This window comes from Schistocerca piceifrons, chromosome 4 (genome assembly GCF_021461385.2).
Source record: "Schistocerca piceifrons isolate TAMUIC-IGC-003096 chromosome 4, iqSchPice1.1, whole genome shotgun sequence".
NCBI classification, from domain to species: Eukaryota; Metazoa; Arthropoda; class Insecta; order Orthoptera; family Acrididae; genus Schistocerca; species Schistocerca piceifrons.
In genome coordinates, this window is record NC_060141.1 from 484,451,714 (window position 1) to 484,478,475 (window position 26,762).

The 26,762-nt window shown below is 44.7% G+C and overlaps 1 protein-coding gene across 1 annotated transcript in view; it reads right to left on the bottom strand.

Moving 5' to 3' along the window:
* LOC124795431 (lachesin-like) overlaps positions 1 to 26,762 on the bottom strand; it is a 541,280-nt gene that overhangs the window by 83,847 nt on the left and 430,671 nt on the right. The window contains exons 5-6 of the mRNA XM_047259458.1: positions 21,492 to 21,620; positions 21,252 to 21,389 (exon numbers count right to left, since the gene is read on the bottom strand). Coding sequence (XP_047115414.1) covers positions 21,252 to 21,389; positions 21,492 to 21,620 — 267 coding nt within the window. The remainder of the gene's footprint in view (positions 1 to 21,251; positions 21,390 to 21,491; positions 21,621 to 26,762) is intronic.

The following is a 26,762-nucleotide window of genomic DNA, read 5'->3' on the forward strand; positions in this document are numbered from 1 at the left end:
AAAATGTTCCTTATATTCGAAAAATTCTAATTTACAGGAAATGGCTATCAAAGTTTCTCAATACATTCCTGCACTATAGGATGGATTATCAGGGTCTTCTTCTTCATCCTCCAAAAGCTTCCTCTTTTGTCTTCTTTTCTGGCCTGTTGTTCCATCATACTTCATATGCCTTTCTCTTCTTTCTGCTCCTCTTATCCTTTCTTTGTCAATATTTCTTGGTGCCCGTACAGTGTTCACCCCAGCTGTAAATTCTAATGCCTTCAGAACTTCACACTTCACACTGTTCCCTTGGTTGTAGGTTGCTATTGCATCATAAATGCCAAAGTGCAGTGTTTTTGTGCTTACAAACACCCTTTTAGGAATCACTTTCCAAATCAAATTGTTTATGCTCTCATTAGGATTCTGCGTCTTTCTGTGTAGACATTTGTGTAACAATTCTGGCTGTGCTAAGTCATGAAAAATTGGTTTTATTGCATTTATCACAGCTGCTGGCAAACCATGTTTGTGATCATAGTCCTTTTTTGCATTACATTTGCACCAGGAATCTTTTGGGCTCAGGCTGTGTTGAGGGTATTCATTGGAAGAGGCAGTATTAAGGAACAATGCCCACACTGCTTTTCGCATGTCACTAACATTACTAGTATTTTGCCTTATAGCATACCCATAGTATCTCTGTAGACGCTCAATCACCTCATCAGTAAGCCCGCCTCTCCTTCCTATTGTCTTTGCATCACTGAGCTTACTTGAACCCAAAGTTTGTTTGAGCCTTCAAAGCCGTGCACCCATACGCTTTTGCACATGCCCAATGCATTCCAACTTTTCAACTACAAATTCATTTCCATATGGTTTCAGTTCCTCTATAGTCTTGAAACCTTTGGAGTCACCATCCCCAAGGTAGTATTTGTACCTAACGTTGTATCTGGGAACTGAACGTTCAAAAATTTGTTTCACTCCATCCACTTCCATTGCTCCACATGATCCACTAAAATTTGCCTCACAGGTTCCACTGTGCTCTCCTTTGATTTTATTTTTGCACCTACAATGTTTTGATAATATTGCAACATCTATCACTTTTGCACTATCACCACAAGTAGCAGTTACAACCCCCATTCAGGGATTTTTGACCCCTCTTTTGCCAGGAACCATCTAATGCCACTACCAAATCCCTAGAACCACCGTTCATTTCTACAGATTCCTCCACTGCTTCCTTCATGGTTTTCAAAGCCACATCTTCAACAGAGGATCCTACCAGTTCACAGTAGTACCCAAATTTGCTTGGAGGCGATGGCAAGTTCATAATACCACAAAACAGTTTACCAGCAGCAGACCATTTTCCAATGGATCGAAGACCATACAAAAGTCGAACATTCACATCAAACACTCTATATCGTCCATTTTCACCACAGAGACTGGCATGTGAATTGTAGAAAGTCACTTGATACTTGCAACATGCACAGATTATCTTCATCTCACAAGGTAAACCAAAGTGCTTTGTTATCTCTAGTCCCACTCCTACACTTGAACACATTTTGCACAGAACACTTTCTTTCAGCACAGAAGATAATAATCCAATATTCAGTACTTCGTTAATATCATCACTGTCACTAACATATTCACGAAATTTGTCACTTCCACCAGTCAGCTTCTTGCTAGAAGATGTCACAGGGCTATGGCCGGCCATGTGATGCTTAGCAGAAGAACGCACTGTTTCAGTAATTGTAGTATCGCAACTTGGTATTAGTGTTAATTTTCTTTTCGCTACGTTCTTCCTCTTCTTATATACACGGTTACTAAAACGTGGCATCGTAACCAGAACAACGCTTTACACAAGAAGTATAATACTAGCAACAGAGCGGCGCAACACTGAACTAATTCGAAACGGTAAACAGCAAAGAGACGATGTTCCGCGCTCTTAGCGCTTCATTTGTCACAGAAAACAATGTAGCCAACCCTTGCACACTCGCTGTATGCGTAACATAAGGCGCTGTATGCGTAACAGGCCGAGAAAATCCCTAGCAGTTCGCCAGGAAGTCACGAGAGGGTGTTAGATGCATTCAGCGGCCGCCCATTTCCTCTGCAGGCGTGGGGCAAAATGGTAATAACTCCACTTCTAGGGCGAGTAGAACAATAATTCAAAGTTTACATTAAAGAGGAATCTTCCAATTAATTTTCGGTAGCAAAAAAAAAAATCGTAAATTTTTGGATTTGCTCCACCTCCGGCTCCCCTTAAGGAGCGTAAACATTGGACGATTGAACAGTGGGAGAACGTCGTGTGGAGTGACGAAACACGGTGCACAATGTGACGATCCGATGGCGGGGTGTGGGTATGGCGAATGCCCGGTGAACGTCATCTGCCAGCGTGTGTAGTGCCAACAGGAAAATTGGAGGCTGTGGTGTTATGGTGTGGTCGTGTTTTTCGCGGAGGGGACTTGTACCCCATGTTGATTTGCGTGGCACTAACACAGCACAGGCCTACAATGATGTTTTAAGCACTTTGCCTCTCACCGTTGAAAAGCAATTCGGGGATGGCGATTGCATCTTTCAACACGATCGAGCACCTGTAAATAATGCACGGCCTATGGCGGAGTGGTTACAGGACAGTAACATGCCTCTAATAGACTGCCCTGTACAGAGTCCTGACCTGAATCCTATAGAATACCTTTGGGAAGTTTTGGAACGATACCTCTCCTCAGTGCAGCATTCCGTGAAGAATGGGCTACCATTCCCCAAGACACCTTCCAGCACCTGACTGAACATATGCCTGCGAGAGTGAAAGCTGTAATCAAGGCTAAGGGTGGGGCCACACCATACTGAATTCCAGCATTACCGATGAAGGGCGCCTTGTAAGTTATTTTCAGCGAGAGATCCAGATACTTTTGATCACATAATTACAGTAGATTTCTGGCTCTCCATACACACCAAGGCAGTTATGATCTCGACCGTGCTAGCAAAGTCGCAAACAGTCGTGAAATTCTTTACTGCTCTTCCTGGCACATTTTATAATTCGCTACTCGGTCGCGTAAAATTATTTACGTAAAACAAGTGAGTGGTTTGTGAGCGGTATGTATTCTGTCAACTTTCCACATCGTCTCAATTTTTTTTTTTTTATTTTTACTTTTTCGACGTCTTGGGGTTTGCTCAAGTGGCTCGCGCCTCAATACCATCAAGATATTAATTTTTCGACGGCGCTTACTCGTGGATAGTGAGTTTCGGCATTAAGATTTCTTTACAACTAACTGCTTAACCGCGGCTAACACAGTTGGGGCGCAACGAGGTCCATATTAAATGTGTGACTCCTTGTAACATCAACTGCTGTGGTTCCAAAGAAAAACGCCTTTTGCATGCTGCACGTTTTTATTATTATTATTATTTAACTTAACTGCGCGTTTTGCCTTGATTACGAGGCATCTTCAGTGAGTGTCGTGAAATTTAAAAAAAATGAGATAATAAATAAACAACAAAAGGTACACAAACACATACACATACACAAGAGCGCGCTCATGCGTGCGCGCGCTGGCACACATTCAGACACGCTCACAGACAGAATTTACACCATACATTTTTATGGTCACAGAAAGAAACAATTGAAAGCAAAACCTGGGAAAGTGGGCAACAGTTGCAGAAACAAAGGACATTCTAGACACAAAAAGTGACAGTTAAAGTACTTCCGAAAAAAGTGGCTATAAGAAAAACTGCGAACTTTCAAACTGTTTGCCACATGACAGAAAGCTGTTTGGCTTACAAATAATGCATTAGACGCTGATCTGTGAGTACTTTTACAGTTTATTATAAAAACTGCAATGTACTGTTTTAAATATGTAGTCTATACGCGCAAACGATAACCTATATTTGCAAACGAATGTGCATCTGGAAAGACGACATCGATTTTGGCCCGAGGACGGGGTATGCCACGTGGGGGATAGCAGATGTACTGATAATGGTTTGAACGTCATCCACCAAAAAGTAGCGTAATAACATCGTTACAAGAGCTTCATGTGTCCCTACCCTTTAACAGGTAGCTCAAATGGCTCTGAGCACTATGGGACTTAACTGCTGAGGTCACGAGTCCCCTAGAACTTAGAAATACTTATACCTAACTAACCTAAGGACATCACACACATCCATGCCCGAGGCAGGATTCGAACCTGCGACCGTAGCGGTCGTGCGGTTCCAGACTGTAGCGCCTAGAGCCGTTCGGCCACCCCGGCCGGCTTTAACAGATACTGTTCACAGCCAGAAGGCTCATTGTGGTGCGAACGTTTCAAGCAAGCAAGTAGCCATGGCATGGGGCACTCGTGCCTCCTACACCCAACGGAGCTAGTTTCAAAGGGGTCAAATTGTGTCCTTGAGAGTGCCGGGATGATCCTTCCGGAGAACTGCCAAACAAGTTGGACGTGCTGCGACGATTGCTGATATCAGTGGTCACGTGAACATTCTCACACCGGTAGATGAGGTTCTGGATGTCTACGCAGCACAGGCACGAGCACGAGCCCGGCACGAGCGTCATATTGTAATAACACGTACAGCTACCAAGGCACAGATACGAGGGCTTGTGAGCCCCGACTTGTCAACATGAAATGTTGTGAACCGGTTATTAGCAATGGGACTACGGGCACGCACACCTCTAGCCTGTCTTCCACTCACGCCACATCATAGGCGTGTACGACTCGAATGCTGCCGTTAGACGGTCGCTTGGAAGATAGAATGCCACGCCGTGGTCTTCAGTGAGGAAAGCAGATTCCTCCTGGATGCCATCGTGCGCGCTGTTTCATGGGGTGCATTTGTCCAAGATACAATGGCCCCACTCCAGGCTGTGTGTTCTGCGATACGATCAGCTACAACCCTCGATCACTTTTGGTGTTTCTGGAGTGGACACTAACCAGCGCTCGGTACGTGCACAATGTTGTAGACCTGTTGTTTTGCCGTTCTTACAACAGGAAGGTGATGTGTTATCCCGACAGCAGACGCCTGGTATCGACCCATTCTGAAACACCGTATTAGTACGTCATGAATCTCCACAGGCCTGTGAAACTCAAAAGTACTCTGGAAGACGTGGAGCAACTTCCTTGGCCCGCGCGATCTTCGAAATTGTCTCCTATTTAGCACTTGTGGGATATGATAGACCTGGAAGTGGTTAGTGCGACTGGTCAGCTAACAACTCTTACAGAACTACGTGAACTGGTTGAGCAGGTGCGCCATACCGTACCCAGGAGAGCATTCGCCGTCTTTAAAATCAACTGGATCCCAGAGTCAGCTTTGCAATGCCGCCTGTGGAGATTCATCATGTACTAATACGGTGTTTCAGAATGGGTCGATACCCGGCGTCTCAAAACCGCTTGTGCTATTGACCTGTAACTGTTATCATTTCATGTAATCTATAAGCATTGTTGCAACAATAATAAATTTTGAGTGAATCGGAAATCTCTAGTAGAGTGTGCTATATTTCCGGCAGGGTATTTCAGGATACTCGCTGAAGGTACCCTGTAGCCGGCCCCGGTGCCCGAGCGGTTGTTGACGCTTCAGTCCGGAAACGCGCGACTGCTACGGTTGCAGGTTCGAATCCTGCCTCGGGCATGGATGTGTGTAATGTCCTTAGGTTGGTTAGGTTTAAGTAGTTCTAAGTTCTAGGGGACTGATGACCTCAGATGTTAAGTCCCATAGTGCTCAGAGCCATGTGAACCATTTAAAGGTACCCTGTAACTAAGGTGAAACGCGTCTCGGTGCACAAGGTAAGTAAAAAAAAAAAATCGTAATGTACCGTATGCAAAAGGCGTTTTTTTTTTTAATACTGTAATTTATATTCAGCTGCTGTGAATATGGCCACCACAAGAAACTTGTTCTTACAACATGTTTGTAGTAATGAACAAAATGTAAATTATGTAGAATGCCTGGATATCTGTTAAGAGGTCGACTCCATATTAGCAAGGCAGTCGGACAGACGTGTGTTCCCGATATACGTGAGTAGCAGTTTCACAGAACGGGAAACTAGGGTCTCTCTCAGTGCACCATCCCGCCGCTCATTCAGACTTGCGCTTGTAGTCGATTAGTCGATTCCTTTTCTTATACTAGGTATAAGATGAGCTTTTGACAAGCAACCAACGTTCAGTTGAGATTTCTGAATGATAAACTCACAGTCAGATCTTTCCTTATACGCAGAATGTTGATGGAGTTACCCCTATCTGTTTTGTGCAGTTGCTTTCGAACTGTTTATTATTTGCATATCCAGGGATGTAGTAGACTACATGCCAGTTGGAGGTTTCATACATGCCGCCTTCGTGGTGTTTGAATTTTAATGCCCAATAGTATTTATAGATGATTCAGTGGATTTGTAACCTCTCCGTTCCCTCAGTGCTTCGTTCATTATTTTTCTCCGTAATTATGTTCATTTTTCCGTTACGGAGCGATGGTCTCCGAGTGTGGACTTTCTAGTTCTTAGTTTTCAAACCGAGGCGCAGCATCTTTCAAGGTACGATTCGTGTGTGGGTTTATAACAGGTCGTATGAAGAAAATGGTTCCTTATACAAATCTAAAAGCTACTTAAATAATTATGGAGCCGAAATACTAGAATGAGAATCTGTGTTTTTTCCTATCGTTCGCTAACTATTCTGGATGTTGAAAACTGGTTCATATTTCTATAAATTTTGTTCGTTTCTATGAAATAACCCATTTCCTGAAGGTTCTCGTACTTGGACCTCAGATCATAATCCATATTAGCCAATTTCAATTTGGCCTTCTGTAATGGAATACTGAAATAACTGTTATTTCCTCATTCTCCAGCAATGCATGAAATACTAACTGATGAGCAATCAGAACTTCTCTTTGATAACAGCAGTGCGGAATTATCTGATTGTGAAGATGATGAATTCTCATTTTTTACTGAAGGATGTGCTGCTGAACTTGACAAGACTGAGTTGTAGACTACGTTATGATGTCGTGCCAATAGCTAGAAAAAGAGGAAGTCGTGTCCACTGACAGTGAAGATATATTGTAAATGATGTAGAAAATATGAATAAAAAGCCAATAAGAGCTGTGTTGCAAGCAATCCTGAAGTTAGGTTTTGTATTTAAAAAAAAGTTTCGAAATGAAACGCGATTTACAAGTCTGCTTCTCCGTCCACCTGTGCAAATTGTTTTCTTAAATCAAATAACGTATCTAGTACCATTAAATTAGCTGCAAGCTCCTCGCACTGTAACAGTTACAGACGAGAGGTCTTTGTTAGACAGGAGGGCGAGGAGTACAGAGGTAGTTCAGAATGAGCGCTGTCGTGGAAGAGAAAATTGCGGCGGTAGAACGGAGAGGGCAGCTGGGAACAGTATCAATATTTATGAGCGAATGGCCCTCCGCAGACCACGGTGGAAAAACTGCCAGTTTCGAAATTGAACTACGAATGAGAGCGGGCCGCAAGCGCCGTTCCGTTACATGCACGACGGCGGCGGAATGACCTGAATGGTTTTAAATTCGTATGCGGCTAATGTGCATTTGCCGACACAATGACAAGTACCTCACTGATTGCACACTAGATGGAATCAAAGGGAAGAGTATCAGTTTTAACGTCCATTCGATGGCCATGACAGTACAGCGGTACAACAGCCGTCATTGTTCAGAGCAATAGGTAAACAAGTGTTCCATCGGAAGACAGGCAGGCTACCCCATCTAGTCAGTGTCGCGTACTAGCGTGTGATCTGTCGCGGTTTAAACCAATGGTCATCGCATCGTGCAACCTCAATCGCAGAACATATGGGACGCACCTGTACCTGCTCCAATGCGATGACTTCTTCGGATAGGTTCCTGCCGCCGGATACGTCACGCCAAATGACTCCGTTTAAATCTCGTGTTAGTACACAGCGTGTACAGTTTGCATATTTATTTCCAGCAATAGCTTTTGTATAAGCAGAGTTTCTGGTAGTAACTAACTGTTGCTACAACCATTTTCAATGGATTAATTTATTTCGGTTTTAAAAGTATGCTGATTTTGCGATCTTACGTTACGGTGAGCACTTTGCAGAGCAGATGAGTTCGTTTATTCTCCACGTTTATATTTTGAATACATTCCAACCTCAGCAGCAGCACAGTCAGGTAATTTTCTGTTCTGCGGGGGTTAGTTTGTACTTTCTCAGTTACTCCTGACTGCTTTGTTTGTATTTTTCGAGATCTTATTCTGTTGTTTACAGAGTATGATATGGAGAGGGACAGTGCTTGTTGTGAATGGACACAAGGATAATTTTCTGCTGTTTGTAAACAGCTGGGAGCTGCAGTGGCCACGTTGGACGGCCTTCTGGCTACTGCTCAAAACAGCGGTGACATCCGGGCGTCCGTGACGAAACCTGCGACACGTTTGGTGCCGTTATCACTGTAGCTGCGTTTTCCTGTGCGCAACATACGACCTGTCCGTCTTCATCCAGAGGGTGAGTGGAACACAGCGGTCGGTTAACGTGTCTCTGGCTGGAAGGCGAAACAGGAAACAGGCCACACCGCTGGGTCGTTACACGTTATCAGCAGCGTTGATGTGCTACCCACTGTTCGTAATACTTCGGAGCCTTATGGGATGCCTTTTCAGTTGGGCCGGCAGCCTATTTTCCTACCCAGTCCGAAAAAGTGCAGAGAGCAGGTGTGCTACCCATTGTGAGCTCCATTGTTCGCAGGGTTATAAAGCCGCTCAGGGATAGAAGGCAGGGTGGGAAAGAATGACACCGTACATTCGCAGAGTTTGCTATGATCTCTCGTCCGATGCCTGGAGAAGCGTCTGCCACCACCTGTTGAGTGCACTGGGTCCAACATTGTGGCGCATATCGGCACGAATAACGCCTGCCACTTGAGTAGACCAAGGTCGTTTCCTTTCTGGCGAATGGCTGATTTGGTGAAAGCAACTAGCATTGCACGTGGTGAGCAGACTAAGCTCACTATTTATGTCGTCTTTCCCAGGATCGTTCATTAGAGTGGAAGGTCTAAACCAGAGGGTCAGATAATTCTGCGACAGTATCGGATACGAATATCTCGAGCTCCGCTGCAGGGTGAAGAATTGTAGTGTTTCCCTTAAAAGGTCAGCCGTGCACTAGATGCAGGAAGCGGTACTATGGTAGAGGAGTATTTGTGCCTTTCACATAAGGCTTTTTAGGTTAGAGAAGGCTCCCTCCCCCCTCCCCCCCCCCCATTTGAGATCAGACACGTGTTGCCTTCCAATGTTGAAGATACGCCAGTAACAATGTTCTCAGAGAATGTTCCTCATCGCAGTCGTATAAGGTTAATATGATAATAGTTAACTGCAGGACTGTCCGTGGAATGGTTCCGGAATTAGTGTCGCTTATTGAAGGTTATAATGCTCACATAGTTTAGGAATAGAAAGTTGGTTGAAACAGGAAGTGAGTAGCAACGAGATCATGAGTTGAGCTTGGAATTTTTATCGTAAGGATAGTTTAGTCGCCTTTGATGACGACGTATCTATTGCAGTAAACAAATCGATAATATCACGGAAGATTAACGTACATGCCGAATGTAAATTAATGTGGGTGAAATTAAGCACCAAAGCTTGTTAAAAAATGGTAATCGGGCGCTTTTATACACCACCTGGGTCAGGAGCTGCAGTGTCTGAGCGCTTCAGAGAGAACCTGCAGTTATCGCTAGTAACTGTACTAATCTTGCTGTTATAACATGGCTTGCACACTACAGGCTTTGAAAAATGGTGCCACAGGCAGGAATTCGTGTGGCATTATTCTGAATGTCTTATTTGAAAATTACTTCGAGCAGAAAAGTAAAGAACCAGGTAGCGTCTTAGATCTCCCAGCAACAAAAAGACCTGAATTTATCGAATCAGAAAGGTATCAGTGATCATAAAACTGTGATAGAAACTATGAATGCGAGGATAACAAGGAACATTAAGAATAGTAGAAAGATATTTTTGCCGAGCAAGAGTGACAGGATACAAATCGCGGAGTATCTGAGCAGTCAACATCAAAAGTTCAGTGCTGAGGACGAAGATGTTGAGCGCAAATGGAAAAAAAAATTTAAAAGCATAGTTCAATATGCCTTAGATTAGGATGTTCCAAGCAAAGTCTTAAGGGATGAGAGGACCACTGTGGTTTATTGGACGTATTAGAAAACTACTGTGTAAAGAAAGACAGCTTCATCACAGATTCAAGAGAATTAAAAACCAAGCTGACAAACAAAAGTTAAATGAATCGAAAATCAGCATAAGGAGAGCAATAAGACAAGCTTTCATTTACTCTGAAAGTAATTATTCGTTAAATGATCTGATCAAAAACCCTAAGAGGTTTTGATTTTACGTAAAATCGGTAAGTGGTTTTAAATCATCTATACAGTCATTCAGTGTCCAAAACGGCACCGAACCGGAAGCGAACAAAGAGAAGGCCGAATAACTTAATTGGATCTTCTGAAAGTCTTTCACCGTGGAAGATGGTAAAACGGTCCCTCCTTCCAATCACATACGAACTTCGAAATGGTGGATGTGAAAGTAACAGATTGCGGAATAGGAAAGGAACTACAATCACTTAATAATGGAAAGCCAGCAGGACCAGATGAGATACTTGTAAGATTCTACAAGGATTATACGAAGGAATATGCTCCCCCTTCTGGCACCAGTTTATCATAGTTCGTGGAGCAACGAAGAGTGCCAAGCGACGGGAGAAAAAAAAATCGCAGGTCACTCCCACTTTCAAGAATGGTTGTAAGACAGGTTCACATAATTATAGGTTGATATCGTTGACGTCAGTCTTTTGAGTTACAAATCATGTTCTATGCACAATAATTATGACTTTTTGGAGAAATAAAAAATTCCCTAGAAAAAAATCATCATCGATTCCGCGAGCAGGAATCTTACGAAACACAGCTCTCTCTGTTTCTCCATGAGATCCATAGCGCTGTATACACCGGCTCATAAGCTGATGCCGTGTTCCTAGTCTTCAGGAGAGAATTTTACATTGTGCCGCACTGCCATCTTGTTACAGAAAAAAATTTAAAAAAATGCGAGCTTACCGAGTATGAGAGCATATTTTCGCTCTCAACGGAAAAAAAATTGGCAGATGTAAACGCTCAGGGTCAACTCCCGGAGCCTGCACCATTTGTCAGTCCTCTGTAGGTCATCCAGGAAACGGATATTGTCTTCTGGCGTTGATACTTTCTTTTACACAACCGCATCATCTGCGAACTGTCTTAATGAGCTTCCGATACTTTCTATTAGATGATTAGACAGAAACGGTCCTATCACACCACTTTGGGATACTACGGAAATTACGTTTACATCTGCCAATTTTTTTTTCCGTTGAGAGCGAAAATATGCTCTCATACTCGGTAAGCTCGCATTTTTTTAAATTTTTTTTCTGTAACAAGACGGCAGTGCGGCGCAATGTAAAATTCTCTCCTGAAGACTAGGAACACGGCATCAGCTTACGTGCCGGTGTAAACAGCGCTATGGATCTCATGGAGCGTAAATAAATGTAACATACTACGTATCCATTCGAAAAGTAATCCACTATTGTACAACTACACCATTGATGACAAATTCCTGGAAACAGTATCTACCGTAAAATATCTGGGAGTAACTGTCCACAGCGACCTTACGTACAATGACAGTTACTCCTAGATATTTTACGGTACGTCATGTAGAAGTTTACTATTGACAATTTGGGAGAGTACTTCCCGTGAAATGTCGGCACCATATTACTTCCTCGCGCGTACATCTCGCGAAATAACCACGACGAGAAAATTCGAGAAATTAGAATTAATACAGAGGCTTACCGACAATCATTCATTCCATGTGCTATTCACGAATAGAACAGAAAAGGGGGAATCAGTTTGTGGTACCAGAAGTATCTTCCATCAAAAACTGTCCGACGGCTTTCGGAGTAATGATGTAGGTCTAGATGTACACCAACAAAGTCTTATACGGGTTGCACAGAGACGGGACAGAGGACTGACTATGATATTTTCAAAATGAATCGCTTACTTGTTGGCTGAATCGGCGGAGAAATTTATTTTGTCGATTTATTTATCTTGGCAAGATCAAGAGTGCCATATTCAACTCCATACAGGATCTCAATGGCTCCAAGTGACTGGAATCCTTGAGGAGAGACGTATTTTTCTCTTGGCTGTACAATATCGTACAACGCCACCATACGTTGAGTCAGGAAATAGACTTACAAACACAAAAAAAATTCTCGATGTGTTAACCACACGTCCTATCATCGTGCGTCTTCTGATACTTACTATTCTACTTACATTCCTGTCCTTATTTATCATCTTAGCAGCTCCCTTAACCTCCAGCATCCGTCTCTAACACGTTTAAATATGCTAAACCAGCTGAGTTATCCAGTATATAGGGTACAGAGAGGTCACATTTCGTAGTGATAGACGGTAAATCATCGAGTAGAACAGAAGAGATATCTGGCGTACCGCAAAGTAGTGTCATAGGCCCTCTGCTGTTCCTGATTTACATAAATGATCTGGTTGATAATCTGAGCAGCCCCCTTACATTGTATGCAGATGTTGTTACAATTTACCGTCTAGTAAAATCATCAAACGATCAATTCCAATTACAAAATGATCTAGAGAGAATTTCTGTATGGTGCGAAAAGTGGCAATTGGCACTAAACAAAGAAAAGTGCGAGGTCATCCACATGGGTACTAAAAGAAATCCGATAAATTTTGGTTATACGATAAATCACGCAAATCTAAGGGCTGTCAATTCGACTAAATACATGGGAATTACAATTAAGAGCAACTTAAATTGGAAAGGCCACATAGATAATATTGTGGGGAAGGCGAAACAAAGACTGCGCATTGTTGGCAGAACACTTAGAAGATGCGACAAACCCACTAAAGAGACAGCCTACATTACACTTGTCCGTCCTCTGCTGGAATATTGCTGCGCGGTGTGGGATTCTCACCAAGTAGGATTGACGGAGAGCATCGAAAAAGTGCAAAGAAGGGAAGCCCGTTTCGTGTTATCGCGCAATAGGCGTGAGAGTGTCACTAATGATACGCGAGTTGGGGTGGCAGTCACTGAAACAAAGGAGGTTTTCTTTGCGGCGAGATCTATTTACGAAATTTCAATCAGCAACTTTCTCTTTGGAACGCGAAAATATTTTTTTGACAGCCACCTACGTAGGGAGGAAATATTATCATAATAAAATAAGAGAAATCAGAGCTCGAACGGAAAGATTTAGGTGTTCCTTATTCCCACGCGCCATTCGAGAGTGGAATGGTAGAGAAGTCGTATGAAAATGGTTCGATGAACCCTCTACCAGGCACTTAAGTGTGAATTGCAGAGTAATCATGTAGATGTAGATATGCATTCTTTCCATGATAAAATAATTATAATCTATCAGTCTATGCCAAATGCAGAGTCCTCATAATTTCTAATGCGTCGCATTAACATTGATCCTAGAACTAAATATACACCTGTATCCGTAAGCAGCAAATCACTGTGCAACACATAGGAAGCGGTTACTTTTCACGGTATCATCTAACAAGGTTTCTCCCCGTTTTATTAATGGATAACTTGTGGCGTTGCCTGATAGTTCTGACATTAGTGTAATTTTATCTTAGAAGTATCTCCTAGACCATAATTTACTGAGATGATGAATTCTTTTCTATTGTACCTCTCGGAAGTGTCTATATATCGTTTGAAGATATTGTTTGAGCATGGCAGCGCCTACCAGGCGTTTTTCAACGTTTCTATTAAAACATTTCGTGGGAAATAAAAACCTGAGACTATACGCGTTACCCTTTTCTGCATACATTTGCTACACACTGCAAGGGCGACATGACATGGACCCTACACAAAGGCATAGGCAAGTCAAATGTTTTGTAGGCAATCTGTTCCTTATGCAAATTGCAATTTCTCTATATCTCACCAATGAAAGTAAGCATGTCCATTGCCTGTACATAACAATTTTACTTTAAGGCTCTAGGCGTTAATACTCCCATGCATTTGTGTGACACGTGTGACTCCAGTCCTGATTCATTACCGGTAGACTTACGATATTCAACATTAAAAATATCCCACCACCTAAGGACACGCCCGACATAAAAGAATTACGAAAATCACCGAAAAACAACGCGCCGGCCCAAACGCGAAGTTCTGCCGCTGGGGCAGATTTACAATTGTTACTATATGTCGAACGTTTAATCCTAGGCGACCATTAAATTCGTTTCCGCTTTATTTGTGTCAGGAAATGGGGAAGCGCCTGCACACAATTAAACCAGCGCGGCCTAAATGATGTGATCTCACGGCGTCCCGCATTATCGGGTGATATTTGAAGCGCCAGTTTTCATCCCATAACGCGGCCCACTGCATTCGTTCCTGTTGATTTAGCGCCGGATTTTGCTAATCCTGTAAATGTCAATAATTCGCGGCCAGTTTGTTATACGAGATAACAGTAACATAAACCGCTGCACACGCAACAACTCGCAGGCGCTAGCGAATATGGAGGCCTCTAACAATACAAATGCAGGGTTACCTGTGCTACACTTCAAGGAGCGTGTCTTTTGGGTAGTTAGTAACTTTAGTGTATCGTAGGTCCTTCCATTTAGCACTGGTCCGGTTCTGCGATAAGAGTGGGAGAGAGGATTAGTGGTGACTTTCTTGAAGCACAAGGGCCTTGAGTCGTGCGCCAGCAATGCTTGCCTTCAGGTGTCCTTGTCGATCTGGCCGCGCTTTGCTGTGTCTTTGGTTTCATCGAGTGTGGGCCTTAGCTTCCACTCCAGGGGGTAGCGAGGACAGAGAAGGGTGCCGTTTTGGTGTTTGCGCTGAGACGTCGGAGATCATCGGGTTGCAGAGTGTCAGGTGACCAGAGGCGTCAAGACGTGTACCAAGCGGTTAAAGCGTCAAGTTTCCTACAGTTTCCGGTACATTCGGCTCGCCGTGTGTGTGTGTGTGTGTGTGTGTGTGTGTGTGTGTGTCAAGCAGAGTGCGGCGCCAGCAGATATTAATTGTGATAGTGACGGTGTTCTTCACTCGTGAGAGTGGTGGTCATATTTTGGAGGTACCCTTTCAGAGATGCATTTGTGTGGATCGGTTGTCATTGTGGAATACACATCAAAGATGAATTCTCTCCAATGCTGTGACACGTTCTCAGCATTATGGCAAGCCAATTGTGGAAGTTGTGGTAGTTCTTCCTGGCTCCGGTAGTCGGTCTCCACGATGTTGTTATAGTTACTCTCAGAGGAAACTGTAATGTTCAGTCCCTATTCCGCCTATTCAAATTCGCCAACAATTAGAGAGAAATTGTTCCATACTGATAAACTAGTTCTTAACGCCCTGGTTAAAAAGTGTTTATTTATATGAAACTTCAGGACGTTCATTAAGGACCTTAGTAGTGCTTAACGTACAGTGACCTGTCTGCCAGTTGCGTTATTTGTTCATCCAGTACCAATCGAATAGTTACGAATGCAGAAGGTAACTAAAGATTCCGTTTTAAATTTGCAAGTGGTATACCCTGTGTGTTTTGTTTAGGCTTAGCTACTTGTGGTAATCGCTTTCTGTTACAGGAATTTCTTGTATACTTGTTTCACTGTGTTCAAAAATTTATAAATTCAGCCTGAGCTGCAGGAAGCGTCACACTTGCATAACGGTGGCCACTTTGACAGAGGGTCACTCTCGCAGTATTAATGGCTGTCTTTAACTTCATATACTCTCTTGCGGGTTGCCTAACTTTTAAGTACCTAATTTTGATCATTAATGATTTTCTGTGTATTGCAAGACTTGATATGATCTTTAAGCATCCAGATTACGCTTGTAGAAGCAGACATTTGTTTCAGGCTGTACAAGTTATTGTGAGAATTGTTCGAACACGTTACTGATTTTAAGCCAAATGTGGAAACTTCAATTTGGTACTGCAGAGCAGCATGTTCTTTACTGCTAATTCAGGCTTTTAGCAAAAATTTCAAAATCTAGAATTTTTATGTAACTACAGTTACAGTTAGTTATGATCGTTTTTTATAGTAACATATTGAAGTATTAAGCGAATTTCAGGTTGTATTTACGGTTCATAAGTTTCCATACTGTAATCATAAGTTCCACTCTGTGGCTGACCACATTAATATTTCGTTTCGTAACTTGCTTCAGGATAGGGTGTCAAAATTTTACTTCGTCAAGAAATTAACTTGATTGTCAGGTGAATGGTTTTGGTTCAAAGGGCCCACGTAATCCCGAATCCTCAGAATTTGTCAACCTTTCGTCATAATGATTGTAGTGTAAGACAGCTTAGACTTGCGTTGCTCTGTCGAACGAGGTGCACCGGATGAGTGATGATAATTACGGAGGCGGTACCAAAGTCTAGGACCATTTTTCCTTATGTAGGGAGCACTTCCTACAGGACTTGTCATATTTTTCGGAAATATGATGTGAAGAAAGTTTTCCGAGCACCATGTAAGATTATGGTCTTCTTAGGTAACGTATAGGATGATCTTCGTTTGCGTAAAGGGCGGGGGGTTGGTGTCTACCGTAATCCTCGCAGGTACTGCATCTGTATTTTGGTCAGACTGTCAGGTCTATGGAGACTAGCGTACTGACCATGAGCTTTACACACGCTTACAACAGCCGAGCAAATCTGCTATTGCAGAACATTGTCCTCGCACTGATCATCTTATGCAATATGCACTGAAAGAAAAATAAACGCAACACCAGAAAATAATTAATGTAGACTAACGAAATTACGGATGTACATTCATCAGTGTAATATACTTAAGTAGTTAACGTTGCAAGACCACAGGTTAACGTAAGCGTGAGATAACTCATGACAATTGTGAAATGCTGGCACATTAATAACCGATGATACAGCCAGAATCTTGAACGCAAGCGTGCAAACGTGCATGCACTGTGTTGTATAGGTGTCGGACGTCAGTTTGTGTGATGGAGTTTTATGTCTGTTACACTTTCTCAGCCAATGGAGGGATGCTTAACTCTGTTTGTGGATGACCCTGCCGTTGTCGTTTTATGATGTCCCACAAATGCTCGACTGGAGACTGATCTCGTAATCGAGCCAGCCAAGGCATTACATTGACACTCTGTAGAGCGTGTTGTGTTACAACAACTGTATTTGGGCGATAGTTATCCTGTTGGAAAATGCTATTCATGAATGGCAGCGTAACAGATCGAAACACCAGATTTATGTAAAAATTTGTAATCAGGGAGCATGGAGTAACCATGAGAGTGCTCCGGCTATCGTATGAATTGCACGAAAAGCAATATTCAACTTCACTCTCGACGTCCATGGCGAGGTCATCTTTAAAACCACGACACCATACAGCGCAGTACAGATAGTCCCAACAACATACCGAATGGACCGCTCAGGTTGGCATCACGTAATTTTCACCGATGAGTGTCGCATTTGCCTTCAACCAGACAATCGTCGGAGACGTGTTTGGAGGCAACCCGGTCAGACTGAATGCCTTAGACACATTGTCGAGCGAGTGCAGCAAGGTGGAGGTTCCCTGTCCTTTTGGGGTGGCATTATGTGGGGCCGACGTACGCCTCTGGTAGTCATGGAAGGCGCCGCAACGGCTGTACGATACGTGAATGCCATCCTCCGACCGATAGTGCAATCACATCGGCAGCATATTGGTGAGGCATTCCTCTTAATATATGACAATTCGCGCCCCCGTCATGCCTATTTTGTGAATGACTTCCTTCAGGATAACGACATCGCTTGACTAGGTTGGCCAGCACGTTCTGCCGACATTAGCCCTATCGAACATGCCTGGGGTAGATTGAAAAGGGCTGTCTATGGACTACGTGACCCACCAATCACTCTGAGGGATCTACACCGAATCGCCGTTGAGGAGTGGGGCAATATACACTCCTGGAAATGGAAAAAAGAACACATTGACACCGGTGTGTCAGACCCACCATACTTGCTCCGGACACTGCGAGAGGGCTGTACAAGCAATGATCACACGCACGGCACAGCGGACACACCAGGAACCGCGGTGTTGGCCGTCGAATGGCGCTAGCTGCGCAGCATTTCTGCACCGCCGCCGTCAGTGTCAGCCAGTTTGCCGTGGCATACGGAGCTCCATCGCAGTCTTTAACACTGGTGGCATGCCGCGACAGCGTGGACGTGAACCGTATGTGCAGTTGACGGACTTTGAGCGAGGGCGTATAGTGGGCATGCGGGAGGCCGGGTGGACGTACCGCCGAATTGCTCAACACGTGGGGCGTGAGGTCTCCACGGTACGTCGATGTTGTCGCCAGTGGTCGGCGGAAGGTGCACGTGCCCGTCGACCTGGGACCGGACCGCAGCGACGCACGGATGCACGCCAAGACCGTAGGATCCTACGCAGTGCCGTAGGGGACCGCACCGCCACTTCCCAGCAAATTAGGGACACTGTTGCTCCTGGGGTATCGGCGAGGACCATTCGCAACCGTCTCCATGAAGCTGGGCTACGGTCCCGCACACCGTTAGGCCGTCTTCCGCTCACGACCCCACATCGTGCAGCCCGCCTCCAGTGGTGTCGCGACAGGCGTGAATGGAGGGACGAATGGAGACGTGTCGTCTTCAGCGATGAGAGTCGCTTCTGCCTTGGTGCCAATGATGGTCGTATGCGTGTTTGGCGCCGTGCAGGTGAGCGCCACAATCAGGACTGCATACGACCGAGGCACACAGGGCCAACACCCGGCATCATGGTGTGGGGAGCGATCTCCTACACTGGCCGTACACCACTGGTGATCGTCGAGGGGACACTGAATAGTGCACGGTACATCCAAAAACCGTCATCGAACCCATCGTTCTACCATTCCTAGACCGGCAAGGGAACTTGCTGTTCCAAAAGGACAATGCACGTCCGCATGTATCCCGTGCCACCCAACGTGCTCTAGAAGGTGTAAGTCAACTACCCTGGCCAGCAAGATCTCCGGATCTGTCCCCCATTGAGCATGTTTGGGACTGGATGAAGCGTCGTCTCACGCGGTCTGCACGTCCAGCACGAACGCTGGTCCAACTGAGGCGCCAGGTGGAAATGGCATGGCAAGCCGTTCCACAGGACTACATCCAGCATCTCTACGATCGTCTCCATGGGAGAATAGCAGCCTGCATTGCTGCGAAAGGTGGATATACACTGTACTAGTGCCGACATTGTGCATGCTCTGTTGCCTGTGTCTATGTGCCTGTGGTTCTGCCAGTGTGATCATGTGATGTGTCTGACCCCAGGAATGTGTCAATAAAGTTTCCCCTTCCTGGGACAATGAATTCCCGGTGTTCTTATTTCAATTTCCAGGAGTGTAGACCAACAATGCCTTAATGAACCTGTGGATAATATGCCACGAGGAATACAGGCATGCATCAATGCAAGAGGACATGCTACTGGGCATTAGAGGTGCCGATGTGTACAGCAATCTGGATCACCATCTCCGAAGGTCTCGCTGTATGGTGGTACAACATGCAATGAGTGGTTTTCATGAACAATAAAAACGGCGGAAATTATGTTTATGTTGATCTCTGTTCTAATTTCCTGTACAGGTTCTGGAGCTCTCGGAACCGAGGTGATATGTATATGTTAAAGTTATTTTGTTTCATGCGTCGTTATAACTATGTCGAGTCTACATGATTACCTATAGAGGTATGTAGTTGTGCAACTGGCATTCTGTACACCTGCGACATGCTTCTTGGGCAGTGTGCTTTTCCAGTGTCTCATTGCTGTGTTATTTTGTATTTATAGCAATGATGAAAGCTGCACTATTAGCTGAAGTCTATATCTGCAGTAAAGTACAGCTGATACTGCGACCAAAGCTGATTTTGTTTCTTTGCTCTAATGGGACACAATGATTCCCATGTAATCAAACCTGATGTAATACTGAGATATAAAGCCGTAGGTTGGGCTCAGTATCATTCAGTATTATCGGTCAGACTCATGAGATAGGAGCGTCATCGGATAATCACTGGCCCAGTGGTGACACGTTATGGATCTGAGAGTACTGCTCGTTGTCACTGCCAAACAGGAAGTGGTGTTGTTTCAACTTGCAAATGAGAATATTAAATACTTTTGAAAATATTTGGTAGCGGCATCTCTCATAGGAACACACCATCCGTTATCAGACGGGGTGTTAGATGGATCCAAGTCGCACCACATCTTCTTTGGCTGCGACATTGAACTGTGTTTTTAACGCCCTAAGGTGGCAACGGCCGTGATTAACTGATGCTGCTCGCATCTGATGAATGAAACAGGTTAACAGTGCACTAAATTGCGCGCGACCTGTCACTGTTTTACCTGAACATTCCTGTACATTTCTCCGCTGCAGTGTAATTCATAAATACTATTCCATTCATCTTAACAGACCTTGATTTTCGAATACAACAATGTAACAAGGTGGTTATAACTTACGGCTATTCACGAAGGTCCAGTGATGGGGTGTAATTACTCTATGGTAGCGATACGTGATAGATATGCTACTATGCTAATGGGGAACTGATTTAAGCTGGAAAAAAGTCAATTCCAATTTTGGGCACCACCTGCAAATCTGGCGCTGCACAGCATCTCTTCGACGCATCCAGAGGTGATATTGAACAAACTTTGTAAGTGGCGGTTAATAATCTCTTTATTGCATCAATCTGTTCACAGCTTTAGCACCAATTACAGTTTTAACATGAATGTATACACCCTCTAGCACAGCTTTTATAAACTGACGACGTAATTTGCATTACGATATGATAATCGTGCATTATTCCTGGTTTTATTACCAGTCGATAAGGATTTTACATTTCAGCTTAAATGATGCTGTGAATATTTTTATGAATGTGAGTATGGTCAGACGACTTCAGCTGGTTGCATAAGTAAAGTATATTAACAGCAGCTCAAGGCGGTAATATGACATTTCTCAAACAATAAAATCAACAGTATGCGTTTCTGACTTGTCTGACTTTTTCTGCCCACGTCCCGTTCCTAATCCAATATCTACGGAATTGTTTATATACGTCTTTTTTGCGTTCACAGTGCCAGATTTTCACCTAGTAGGAGAAAGCGGAACTAACCTTTTTTTCAGCGTAAATCGGTTCCGCATTGACACTTTAGGATAATTACCAGTTTTCGCTGCCATACGATAATTGCAGCCCACACTAAACCTGTGTGTAGCTATAATTTGAACCACCCGGTATTCACCGAACAGTAACGAATTTCTGTCGCATTTTCGAATGTTTGGGTACAGACTTGTCTTAATAAATATGGTGTGAAACAAGGAACTGGAAGAAGCAAAGAAGATAAAACGGAATAGCAGCGTGAGGTCATATGTACTTTGCTGTTACCATGAGCGAGTATCTCGCCCTGGTCCCGGGTCCAGTAGTTGATGGACTTGGGGAAGGCTTCGGAGTAGCAGTCGATGGTAACCTGGCGGCCCTCGTAGGCGCCCACCAGCTGGTTCTTGGTCCACACCATCGGCGGAACTGCGACAAAGAAGAGCGCATTATTCGCACCGCGGCGGCAGGCGTGAGGCGGCTGCAGCGCACTGGCAGATGGGCGGCGATGGGCGGCGCGGCGGTACTCACAGTGGACGACGAGCGAGATGCGCTTGCTGACGCTGGGCGGCACGCCGTTGGACGCGATGCACAGGTAGGGACCCATGTGCAGCCGCGAGACGCGCGCGATGCGGAACACGGCGCCTTCCACGCTAGGCGCTGCAACACGATCAAGCACTACCTATCAGTGTATATAGAGGGCCATGGCAAAATTGCAACTATGGTGCCGTAATACTAAAATGTCTTTTTCACCAACTAAATCAACATACCTTTTGCTGAAAGGACAGCTACTAAGAAATCCTACAGTCAGAATTGGTCTCACCAGTTCTTAGACGACATGAGACTCGATACTTGGGAGTTATCATCGATGAAAGGTGGAACTTCGGGAAGAACATTGAATCCGTAACCCAAAGAGCATCATTACAAGTGCTCAATAACCTCATCTCCATAGGACACAATAGATTTCACCTCCCCTCCCCCCCCTCCCCCGCCTAATAAAATTGTATCGTAACAGTATACTAACTTCAATAGTGGGTTACGACTCGGGAGTGTGACACACAGGCTCACAAGGGTGGTGCCCACCATGACAGTGAGAAGAATACAGAGGAACATGCTGTTAAGATCTGTGGGGGCTTACAGAACATCTCCAGGTGGTGCCCTATTAGTGATAATGGGGCTCTGTCCTCTGGACATCCAAATTAGAGAGCAAGCACCATGGTACTGTGCTAAGAAAGGGAACGATATGAAATTAGAAAACATTCTGGGAGTTCAGGCAAGGGACAAGGGAGTGATAAGAAAGAGGGGCGAGGATCTATGGCAGGAATTATGGGAAATGGATGAATCTGGCAGAAGAACCTTCAGACTCTTGCCAAATGTTAAAGAAAGGTTAGGCATGAGGTATTTCGAGCCAACCCGGGGTTTAATTCATTTTCTCACTGGTGATAGGCCCTACCCGACATATGTCTGCCGGTTTGGGAAAAGGGCTACACCTGAGTGTGACTGTGGCGCATCGGAGGTGGGTACACCCGACCATGTGGTTTACGAGTGCCCCCTTTTCGATGATGTAGCAGTTAGATTAAGAGAGCAACTACCAAACAATGATACATACGACCTATTAAGACATGAAGAGACTTTCAAAACTTTGAATAACCTGGCAAATGAGGTATCACGTAAAGTTATTACTGCATACCTGAGAGACATTCGCGATTAGAAACAAACTGCTGAACGTGTCCTAGTACCCTAATCCTGTACGGCCTGTGCGTGGACAGGTCGACTTGCTAGTTGGAATCCGCCACGTGCAGGGCTACAGGGACTGGCGTACACTAACTTCACGATTATGACAGCACCGGATTTGACGTAGTTTGGTTAGTAGTTCGTAGGATTAGAACTAGATACTAAACTAGGAACCTGCAGCGACCAGTAATTTTGGCCTGCCTAGTGTCAGCGGCACGCTCATCGGGATTAGCTCGATGAGCAAGGCATTGCAGTAGGTTTATATCCATACTGACACATCTGTAACGCTGCAGGAAGTCAGGATTACTAATAAGTTGGTAGCAGTGTATAGTTTAACAAAAATCGTAAGTTTACCCATTAACCTGTACCGTTCAAACTGTCTGTAGTTTACAAATTAACTGTAATAGCTGCAGTTAACATACAAGATTGTATCACTTAGGACCCACTAATCATTAAGTTGGTGAGTTATATTGTATAATTATTATGTATTGCAAAATAAAGATTTTTCTTAAGAAAATAAAAAAACACTGACACAGTTGAGCATAGAGTAAAAATTACCCCACAGGCAACTAAAGTGATAAACATCACTCAGATGTAATGTCAACGACAACCCTTGTGCTGCACGGGCTATGATCGCACTAAATGATCGAACCAGGTGTATAGGAGGGCGGTCTAAAAAGTTTTCGGACTCGTCACTTGATCGAAGCACTGGGTACATTATGCACACGGTGTTACGAAACTATTCTTTCAAATTAATACAGAAGGTAGAAAACATCGGACCAAGTACACTTACGGAAAAAAATAGCGACACCAAAAAGAACATCAGAACTACGCTGACGGAAAAAAATAGCGACACCAAGAAGGAATTGTACAACATAAACGAAAGTTGGCAGTCGTGTTTCGACATCTGAAAGATGATGCCTATTCCAATTTCGTGACACTTACATAAGAGTGATGCTAGTAGTGCGACTATGAGGATGCAAAGCAGCGTTAGTTACCTTTGAGATTGGACGTCGTGACTTGATGTTACTGAAGAATGCCATTCAGGCGACAAAGGCGCCATTATCAACACATCGTTGAGTTTGGACGAGATCGTATAATAGGGCTACGAGAAGTTGTATGTTCCTACCACTGGACGTATCACTGACGTCGTCATCGCCCGCCTCCGACAGGTTGGCGCCACCATCGCCTGGTGCCGGACTAACAAAACGCTCTTAATGCCGCCAAAACTACGGCAGTCTATTTCAAGAAACGGCGCCCAGTCCTCCGCCGTAATATTTCGATTGCAGGCTTGCAGGACCCTGGTTCCCGACGATCACCTATCTCGGGGTCCAGATGGACCACATGCTGCTGTTCCACAGTCATGCAGAGTATGTCGCCAACAAGGGGCAAAAGCTGACCAGGGCCTTGTGCCTCCTCTTCCGCAGCAGGGAACTTAACCTGCTTACCAAGCTCCGTATCTACTGGTCAGTTATCCTGCCTGCCCTCACGTATGGCTCCACTGCATGGGCCACGATTAGTGTCACCAGGTTGCAGCCCCTGCAAAACAAGGTTCTCAGGTGGAGCCTGCAGGTCCGGCCACTCACGAGGATTGTGACTCTCCATGAGGAAGCAGATATCGTCCCCCTCAAGGAGACCATAAGCAACAACTCGCGGCGGCTCTATGAGAAAGTAACTGCCCTACGGGACACTGTCCATGGGCTACACCACGTTGGGACTACACATCCACGTCGCTGGCATCGCCATCCGGTTCCGCTGACCATCTAGAAGAATCGGCTTCCGACCAGGACTACCGCTGGGCCTGGCACGCCCACCACGGCTGCCTCCTTTGGCAGTACTAGCCCTCCGATCCACGTCCATTACTTTCCAATCCTCCCTGCCCATGTCGTAGTACGTTTTTATGCCAGACAGAAGAGTACCGTCACCGTTTCTGGGTGGTACAGGACTCCAAGTCCCACGCCACACCTCCAAAGTGTGCTGCAGTGACGCAGTGTCACTGCCCTATGGTTTACATTTACTGGCTCACCTACGCAGTTAGACCGCGGAGGGTTGGTGATGCTTTAGTGTAACGTATCACAAAAAAATGCATGTTCCTTCTGCAATACTGCAGCAAAACTTGGCAGGAATGGAGCCATTGTAAATGACTGCTGGCAGCGGTGGTCACTAGAATGTACGGTCGAAAGGAGACCGGGCTCTGGACGTCCACGTGACGCTACTAAGAGGGCCATCGTGTTCGGTGTATGGCTCTGGCGCAACATATTGCATCTGCAGCAGTCATTTGAGCAGCAGTTGGCACCATAATGACACAAAGTACCATTACGAATCGGTTACTTCAAAGATAAATCCGAGCCAGACGTCCCGTAGCGTGCATCCCACTGACCACGAGCCACCGCCATTTGCGACTTCATTTGTGTCAATCGAGAGATCATTGAAGGCCAGGGTGGGGAGCTGTTATATTTTCTGATGAAAGCTAATTCTGCTTTTGTGCCAGTTATGGCCGTTTGTTGATTACAAGGAGACCAGTTGAGGGCCTGCAACCAGAATGTCTGCACGCTAGACTCACTGGACCTATAGCTGGAGTTATGATATGGGGTAAGATTTCCTTTGACAGCAGGGGCACTTCATAGTTACCCCAGGCATCCCATCTGCGAGTTTATACGTCAGTCTGGTGAATCGATCTGTTGTGGTGCCATTCATAAACGACATTCTGGGAGGTATTTTCCGGCAGGAAAACGCTCGCCCACATGCACATGTTGAAACGCAACTTGCTCTACAGAGACTCGACATGTTGTCTTGACCTGTTCGATCACCACATATGTCTCCAGTCGAGCACATATGGGACATCATCGGACTACAACTCCAGCGTCATCAACAACAATCATTGTCGGTTCCTGTACTGACCGACCAAGTGCAGCAGACATGGAACTCCAACTCACAAACTGACACCTAGCACTTTTTCAGTACAGAGCATGTACGTTTGCATGCTTGCATTCAACATTCTGGCCGTTACACCGGTTATTAATAAAGCAGCATTTCAAATTTGCAGTGGCTTATCTTGTGCTTACATAAACCTGTGATTTTGAAATGTTAATCACTTGAATATGTTTACCTAGACAACTGTATTCCCTAAATTTCATTACTGGATATGAACTATTTTTTGCTGTTGCGATTTCTTTTCCGTCAAAGAAAGGACCATATAATCTCTGAAGTCAACTTGTAATTTTGGGGGAAATGTTAGTTGTTTCGACGTAAACTCTTATAACAGTGCCGCTGACGAAATTTGTACTGCTCTGTGTACGGATGATTGGCTCTGAGGTGTATTGGGAAACACACCGATTCATTCGCAGACGAGTCCACCTTGTGACAACAATGGTTACTTCCTTGTAAACACATCGATTCACTCGCAATCATTACTGTCTTAAGACAACAACAGTCAACAGGGAGCGGATTACGTATACTGAAATGGCTGACATGCATCTGGTATACGGGTCTGTGAATGGAAACGGACGAGCTGCAGTGGGAGAGTATTGGCAGCCCAACAGACGTGTTCCACAACACCAAACATTCGGATGTCTGAATCGCCTGCTACGTCAAACAGGCACTTTCCATGACTATTCGTGGTATAGGTCGGAATCGAACAGTGCGAGCTCCTGAAATGAAACACGAGATTCTGCGACATGTTGAAGACACTCCATCTACAAGTACATTACGTACTGCATACATCCTTGGCCTCAGACACAGACTTGTGTGGAATGTATTGCATGATCAACAGCTTCGTCCTTTCCAGCGTTTGGCACCATTAGCACCTGAAGATTCTCCGCGATGAGCGCCAGCTTGCGCAATTGTTTTTACAACGGGCTGCCCTGCGCCTCTTATTTCAGGTCCCGTACGCTGATGAGGCTTTCTTTACTCATTCAGGTTTTTTCAGTATCCACAGTTCGCATGATCCGGTACACCTGAATCCACGAGGTAGTCGACCGCGTAGTCATCAATAGCGATTCGTAGCCAATGTCTGGGCCAGCATTCTTGGTGATAAGTTGATTAGACCGTACGTTTTCCCATTCCGCC